This window comes from Nematolebias whitei, chromosome 22, assembly GCF_014905685.2.
Source record: "Nematolebias whitei isolate Nwh7 chromosome 22, NemWhi1, whole genome shotgun sequence".
NCBI lineage: Eukaryota > Metazoa > Chordata > Actinopteri > Cyprinodontiformes > Rivulidae > Nematolebias > Nematolebias whitei.
This window is the reverse complement of record NC_056519.1, coordinates 13,869,828-13,878,553: the sequence shown is the minus strand read 5'-3', so window position 1 is coordinate 13,878,553 and position 8,726 is coordinate 13,869,828. Positions and strand designations below refer to the sequence as shown.

Here is an 8,726-nt window from a genome sequence, read left to right as displayed (position 1 = left end):
TGAGTGCAGCTACAGCGTGCGCTCTCAGGACATTATTACCTGCAGTGTTCCCTCAATGTGGACTGATCTAGGCAAAAGGGCCTTCTCCTACTCCGCTCCTGTTTCCTGGAATATCTTGCAAAAAGATCTGAAGCTCTCGACCTTGACCTCTCTAAGGGATTTTAAACATCTGTTAAGTTCATTGCAAAAACCAACGCAGACATGCTCCTGTTTTTAGTATCTTACATCTCTTTATAATGCAGCTGGGTTTTTTTTGTTTCATTTTTATATAATTTCTTTTATTTACTTTTCATTTTATATACTTTTTACACGATTGTCTATTGTTTTCTGTACCTCATCTGTGTTCTTTGTTTAAATCAAGTCTCTCTTGTAAATGAGTCTTTGTGGCTCAATGAGACTAACCTGTATGAATAAATGTTGAATGAAAAACACATTATACTATAGTTCAAGCTGCACAGCTTGCTTATTAAATGGCAAAAAGGACCATGCCATCCCAGTTTTGGCTACTCCACGATGAAGTCCTGTTTCAGAATCCAGTTTTTAAAAAACATTACTAGGAAATGCTCCTAAATTCATGGCCATTAGCTGCACCATCATGTTCCAGTCAGAGCAGCGAGGTCAACATCAACCTCTTTTGGGCGTCCTGGCTTCAAAATAAAAAACAAGAGGTGACAGAGCCTTTTTTGTTGTTGCCCCTAAATTATGGATTGCTCTGCCTCAGATCACGGCCTCTTAATAATATATGTTTTTTATATTAAACATGCTCTTCTAGTGTTTAATACACTGCATATAGTTAGGATTTTAAGATTTGTAGAGAGATGCTTAGGGTTACACATGCCCATGACATTTTGTTACTTTTGATTATTGTTGTGTAATTGTGCTTACCAGCGGCTGAAGATTAGGGTGGAGCAGCACATATCCATTTGGATCAATAGCAAAGTAATAGCCATTTGGTCCAAACTAAAGAATAAAAAAGAAAATGAGTAAAATATTCACTTGAGAAAAGAATAGAAAGCCCAGGTACACATTGTTATGTGTTTATTTGTGCAAAGTGAGCTCTTACTGTAAACCGAGGAGTCAGTCTCTTAATGTCTTCCAGGGAGACATCAATAGCCATAACCCCCAAGATAAGCTGGTTTTGGGACTTCTGTGAGAAATAAAAGGCACAGGAAAAACAGAGAAGAATGTCAGCTGTACAACGAGAAACTCTTCTGTTGATCTTCCTGGATGAGTCAAGTCCCTCTGTGAATTCTGAGTGATTTCAGGCAAATGGTTGCAATAGAAATCTGGACAGTTTCATTCCCAAAAGCTTCGTGTGCTGCAATGAGTCACCGACGAGGCATTTCCAGGGTTTGCTCTCAGTCACCCCAGAGGTAGCCCGGAGTCCTTCGAGGTGGACATGTGAACTCATCTTGAAGCATTTAGCTACTGGGCCTTTTCCCCTACTCTGATCTGGAGGACTGATCTGGTTTTTGCTGTCTGACATCCTGGATTCTCCATTTGTGCGGAGCTTCGGAGGACCCTCTGCATCAACAGAGGATGTAGCCAAAAGCCACAAGAAAGGAGAGGATGAAAGCAATGGGTGAGACAACACTTGAGAATATTCATGTTGACTTGTTTTTTTTTCCCCCTTATTCACTTTTTGATCTGGCAAACATTTTGTCATGTCCCAGAACCACAGGTCTAAGGGTCGTACGTCTAAAGAAAACTAAATGAAATGCAAAAATAAACACATTGAGACAATAATGCAAGATTTTCTGTGAAAATAAAAGTAAATGTGTTCAGCATTATATCTATCACAATTTCTCCTATGATCCATTTAGACACATAATGCTGCAGATTATTTGCATCAAAACTGAACAAAATCTTTACTGATTATTAAAGAAATAAGTACTTTTGAACACCAATTTAGTAATCAATAGAACTATTCAGTCCAAATAGTCTAAATGAAACAATATTGTCAACCAACCTGTGAATACCAAAAAAAAAAAAAAAATCAAATTGGCACCTTTTGCACTTGAATTCCTAATATATATATATATATATATATATATACACATATATAAGGGCTTTAACAAACTACTCGAGTAATCGACACATCGATTCCTAGGACATCTCTTGAGTTTTTTTATTTCACATTGAATATTCGTAGTGACGTCATTACGTTGCTTTTACGTCATTGCGTCACGTGTTCCACACCAGGCGCAGGTCACAAAATGGATTCCTCCAAGCAGACAGATGGAGCGGAGCAGGCCCAGTCTTGGCAAACAGGTAGAAATGCATCAATAGTATAGAAATATTTCACTAAAGATGAATCTTCTGGTTCAACAACCATATGGAAACAGAAAATGAATCAACTTCCTGACTGACTGGAGCTCATTGCGAACCGGTGTTACACCATATTCTGTGACCACTGTATATTGTGACCATAGGGGGCAGTGTTGCAGGTCACAGAAGATGGTGTAACACCCGGTCCAATCGACTGAACCAGAGCCAGCTTCCTCTGACCTTGTTTCACAACCAAAAAGCAAAAAATATTAACCTCTAACTATTAAAAAAAACTATAAACATATTAATCTCTAAAACTAAACCTAACGTGCATCACTGTGGGCGGTGGGTGTCCACCCCAGTTTTTAGTTTTTTTTTTTTTTTACGTGCCGCACATTTCTTTCACTTTTGCAGCTTAATAATAAAAACTAATAGTTTTGGTTTTCCTGTGACTTATTTGCAGTATGATAAATGGTAGGAGCAGAATATACACTCCCAATGTTTTGTTGGTCTTTTTTTTGTTTTTGTAAATAATAAATTGCTTTTTTTGCAGTTTTATTTATTTTTGAATCTTGAGATCCCATGACGTCATCAACTACTCAAGTTTTACTTGAGTTTTATTATGTTAATGTCGAGTTTAAAAATTATGTAGTTGTTCAACCCCTAATATGTGTATATATATATATATATATATATATAAATATATATATAAATATATATATATATATATATATATATATATAATATAAATTTGACTTTTTCTGCAAGTGTCCCTACTCTAAACTCCAGGACCTTCCCTTCTGAGATGAGGCCTTAGACCAAGGTTCTTCAATTGGAGGCCCAGGGGCCAAATCAGGCCCAGAGTAAGCTCAGTTCGGCCAACAAATGGTTCATTTTTAAATAAAACTAGATTTTAAACCATATAACAAACTTACTTAATGTCAATCAATGCTGGATTTCTGGCTCCTGAGCTCTTGGCTTTCAGTAACTGTGCCCCCCCCCAGCAATAACTTGAATACCTCTGCCTTAGACAGGGTTAGACGTCTACTTGCAACCTGCAAGTGCTTTAGACTTACAAGGGCTTTTATCATCAATAAATGTTATGAGTCAGACACTTAAAAAGGCTGACAGCAGCTTCTCCAAAGTCAAACACAGAATTTTGCTCAATCTTTTGAATTAAACTCCTCGTATTACTACTTTCTAAAACACAAAAAAATCTATCACCGCATTTTTCTTTAGCACGGTTCGGTTCCAAGATATTTTGTATCATGCTGGCTACAAACAAGAGTTCTAACAGGGAAGCATGGTGGTGGGAGTGTGATCTTATGGGGCTACACAAGTAAATAGGTGTTCGATGATGTTGATGTGGACATGAATCTTGGCAAATATATTAACATTGGGGGCTAAAAAGTGACTCCTAAAAGCCAAAGATTTAGCAGATTTCAGCATTAAACCAACAAGTTGCCCAAACTGCAAACAGAAAAGCAGCGAAAGCTGTTTAGCAACATCACATTGAATTCACAGAGCAGCTTGATAAAATGTGTGCAACACTCGTTCCCTCAGTTAAATCACAGGACAGCCTTGTGCTCATCATTAAAGTAATGCATTGTTCACTGGACGATGCTAAAGTCCACCTCTGCTGAATTATCAGAAGGCAGGATGTCCAAAGCTAGTGTCAGAAATTATTAGAATGTGTCAAAATGAAAAAATAAAAAGACACGTTACCTTCGAGCCTGTGTTTGTTTTGTTAAAAACTGGCAGAGTTCCAGTGATCACAAGACCAAGCTCCTGAAAAATAAAACACACATTTTAATAATGTGTTAAGCTTTAATCCTTTGAGCTCAGAGAAAATAATGTCCTGGTAAAAATTTAACATTTTCAGTGTTTTATACATTTCTTCTAATTGATAAAAACAACCCATTCATAATTAAACGCATTAATAATAAAAAAACAGAGTTCTAGTCTAACATATCAAATATAATGGAGTTGTTTTGGTCAAATCAAAACCACAAAACTTTAAGAGATCAGTTAATGCTCACTGTTTGTGTTGAGAATAACTGCCAGCGACTACCACACCAAATCTGAGCTCAATATCTGTAAAAGTGACAGATTTATAGCTCTTTTTGTGTTGGTTAATGTGACCTAGCTTTGGTAGCCATATTGAATGGGATTAACTCCCAACAGTAATCATTTGTAGATGCTCACCAAGTGAATTTTATCTGAAAGTTTCATTAAACTCAGTCTTGAGTTCATGAGATACTTTGCTATCACATAAAAATCTGTAGAGTTCATGACTTAACTAAAAAATAAATAATAAATCCATGACCAAATGACAAAACTGTTTTAAAAGTCGACAGCGTCTGATAACATCCAAACTTTTTTTTAATCAGTCTGTTTTCTTATCTACACCATTGCTTGGGAATAAATCCTGACAGAATGATAAATGGCAGAAAAACACAACAATTTATCTCTTTTTACACAAAATGAAGCAAAAAACGATATTGTTGCAGATTCTTTAAATGACTGAAGAGGACTTGTCTAAAATTATTTCATACAACACAAAACAGACCTCTTCCACTTCCAGTAACAGTGTTATCAATAAATTATTTATTTATGTACCCTGTGTCACCACATTTGTGCTCCTGACACTTTTCTACAATCTACAGTGATGCCTTTCAGCGTGCGCAATGTGTCGCAACGCTTCAGCGTCTGGTCAAAGTTCTGTATGGGGTGCTGGGGTGAAGCATATCTTGATGACATTGCTGTGTATTCTGATTCATGGGAAGAACTGCACACCTCTCAAAATGTGAGTCTGGGCGTGCCACAGTGGTTTATCTTGGAAAACTGGTGGGCAGTGGACAAGTTGGTTCCAAAGTAGAAGCTGTTTCCTGTTCCCTCTTCAAGGTGTGAGCTACAGCCCTTTCTTGGAATGGTGGGTTCAGGAGTTTCTGTAAGAACTTTTCTGCTGTTGCTGCTCCTCTAAACTGACCTTGTGAGCCCTGAAGCTAAGCTTGTGTGGCCACCTGACTGTCATCCTGTGGAGCACCCAGGGTGCTACTTCTCAACAAAGTTGATTAAACTCTAAAATGTTTATTCTACAGTTGAGGAGGAGGGACTCGCACTAAAACACTCAGGGTTAATTGGCTCATCTAGCTGTCCAGTTTGTGTTTACAGACCATAACCAATGTAAGCTCATGTAACACGTGTTAGTTAGACCAGATAACTTACCAGTGCATCCAGGTAGACATTGGTCCACTGGACTTGTTTGGCCCTCCTGTCCGCTTTGACCATGGGCCGACCTAAAACATCCAAATACTCCTGCCAAGACGATTAGAGTGACTTAATCGGCAACTTACATATTTTACCACAAGAGGGCGCCATACACATGTAGTTAGTAGCTTGAGGCTTTTAAGTAAAGTGGCAAAAAATATTAAAAGAAAACAAAAGTGTGTTTTTAAAACTGAAGGCGTTTACCTGAGTGTTTATTCGAATGGCCCCAATAGATGGGATCTCATAATAATACCCTGAATTAAAGGGAGATCATTATTAAAACAAGAGCCCTAAATATAAAATCATTTTAAAGCAACTAATGTTTGTTTATGAGTTTAACGAATTTTGAGTCGTATTATTTTCATCCATAAAATCCTGATCAGATCATAAAACATTTACATGCTCAGTCACTACAGGCTTGGTACCTTTATTGGCACAGGCCATCCACTGTATGGGCCCTTTGTCATAGCTGTGTTGACCAACGGAAAAGGTAAAGATGCGCACCTGGGAGGAAACGGACATTTGATATAAATAATTAAGACTTTAAATATTAAAAATTAAAGAATGCTGGTTGCCTACATCAGAAAAAAGACAGCATTAAAGCCCTTTTGATCAAACCTTCAAAATAAACTGTGAGACGTCACACTCTGTATTGTTAACGACTCTCAGCTACTACCACATGTTTCAGCCTGATATCTGTAAAACTGGGTTATAGCAAGCCTACCTTTTGCTTGGGGTTGTATTTGGCAAAGATCTCCTCTGCTTTCTCCTCCCCCCCATCGGTGAACAGCATTATCATCTTGTTACAGTTGGCCCGTGACACATTTGTCTGGGTGACAGGAAACGATATCAGTCAAGCTATGTTACAATAGTGTGACCACCCCAAAAATAAACTATGCAGAAATGCTTTAACATAGGTTTAAACTTTTGCACAGATGTTAAAAAGCATGCAACAACAGAAACAACCAGAAGAGGTCAGCAGAGATTCAGTTTTCAGTCTTTCAAACTTAAAACAAGTGACATCGTTGAAGTTCCAACCTTCTTTTACCAGTAGGATCAGAAATAGATCCCTGATGTTCATTAATCATACCTACCTGGTTAAGCTGTTGGAAGGCCAGCTCAAAGCCACTCGTGTAGTTGGTGATCCCCTCAGCTTTGATCCTTTGCACAGCCTCCTTCAGGATCCTCTTGTTCCTCACATTGGCCTGCACCAGGTTCTGAAAGCACGCTGCAGGCCTGGCGCTTTTGTTGAACTGGGGGGATAAGGTAAGGAGGGTTGATGGGAAGTGGAGGGAAGGCACTTGCACATATTTTCTATTAAATATGTGGCCTTTTTTTAACCCTTCGTTGCAGAAAAAAATGCAGTGTCAGCTAAGGTAGAAGATCAAAGGTACCCTTTAAAATACACTTTATGAGCAAAACAACATTATAGGAAATACAACCCAAATTTGCCCAAAAAAGTTGGGATTCTGTGTAAGATTTAAATAAAAACAGAACACAACGATTTGCAAATCTCATGAATCCACTTTTTATTTTATTGTGGAACAATAGCAAACTTGTTAAAAGTTCAATCTAAGATTATTGTGAAACGCTTAGGAAAACACAACACCTCAAAAACGCTGGGACAGGACCACGTCCACAGCATGTTCTAAAACTTATTTTCTAAATTCATGGTAACTTCCCAGATGTGTAAGCTGTCCTTGCTCTTTGGCACTAATGCACCCCCATACCATTAGAGAAGTAGGTTCTAAAACTGCATGCTGATAACAGACTGGGCGGTTCCTCTCCTCTTTCAAACAGGAGGATGTGGCATCCATGAAAACCAAATATTTATTCTTTATTTGTCCGACTACAGAACAGTTTTCCATTGTTACAGAGTCCATTTTAAATGATTGGTCCAGAGAAGACAGCTTCTAAATACATGGCTTCTTTTTCACATGATAGAGCTTTAACTGTCAGTTATGGACTGGATTGTGTTTACAGACAATGACTTGTGGAAGTGCTCCTGAGTGCATACAGGAATGGATGTTTCTTTTTATTATTGCAGTGCCACTTGAGGGTCTGAAGATCCCTGCATCATTATGGACTTTCAGTCTTGTCCTTTAGCTCAGAGATTTATCCAAATTCTCAAAATCTTCTACTGTACACAATGTCCTCTCAATTTTCCATTCAGGAACCTTTGTCTGAAATGGTTTAAACAATTTTTCTAGACTTGTTAACCTCTGCCAATCTTTACTTCTGATAAATTCAGCCTTTCTGAAATGCTCTTTCAATGCTCCTACTGACATGTTGCTAATTAACCTGATTAGTCACTACCATATTTTCCGGTGTATAAGTCGCATCAGTCCAAGCCGTTCGATTACCGTTGTGGGCTGCATATTTTATTACCTGCAGTTTGTATTCTGCAAAATAGGATTTTCGGTTTGGGGGCATTTTACTTGTGTTAAGTTTTTCTCAGTTGTCTCTAAGTGAATGTTTGTGTGTGGGGGGGATAGCGGTAGTTGTCAAAAGCCTAAAGGACCCTCTCGCGCCTCTAGCGGTTGCAAAATGGTAATGTTTACTGGTTTGTTAGTTTACTGGTGGTCAGTATAAATGAACATTTCAAGCGTCGAGTCAAAAATTGTGTTATGAATATGGAACAAAAAAAAACATATAAGTCGCAGGACTGGCAAATCTATGCAAAACACTGTGACATATACGCTTGAAAATATGATAAATGCTCCTCCAGCTTTTCTTTTGTACCACTTATTTTAACAGGTTTTTGTTGCCCAGTATGCTCACTATGCTTCTTAGTGGTTTGAGATTTGCAGATAATTGCATTCGGTTTTTATTAACATTTTTTACAACATCCCAGTTTTTCGAAATACAGGGAGTACCATGATGACAAATGTGCAAAATGAAAACTGTTTGACTCTAATCTGCACAGACCGAAGGGAGCTAAATGAACAGAAGGAAAGATTTGAAGGAGAGCAGGAAAGGATGTAACAACAGCAGCACAAGGAGGTAAAAAAAAAAAAAGAAAAATAAGTATACAGCTCAATTTAAGAGAAGCAGAAGTTAAGTCACATTTGCACAACTTTGCATGTGGAGTATCTTCCAGTTAACACTGGTGTAAAGTTAATGCGGTGAAACAGATGGAACCACACACACACACACACACACACACACACACACATACTGCAGAGGAT

The 8,726-nt window shown here is 38.0% G+C and overlaps 1 protein-coding gene across 1 annotated transcript in view; it reads right to left on the bottom strand.

Moving 5' to 3' along the window:
• The window catches only part of cacna2d1a (calcium channel, voltage-dependent, alpha 2/delta subunit 1a), a gene marked incomplete in the record, with an annotated part of 124,783 nt that overhangs the window by 42,188 nt on the left and 73,869 nt on the right, over positions 1–8,726 (bottom strand). The window contains 8 exon segments of the mRNA XM_037696172.1: positions 886–960; positions 1,064–1,147; positions 3,994–4,056; positions 5,497–5,586; positions 5,743–5,792; positions 5,964–6,042; positions 6,263–6,367; positions 6,633–6,791. Coding sequence (XP_037552100.1) covers positions 886–960; positions 1,064–1,147; positions 3,994–4,056; positions 5,497–5,586; positions 5,743–5,792; positions 5,964–6,042; positions 6,263–6,367; positions 6,633–6,791 — 705 coding nt within the window.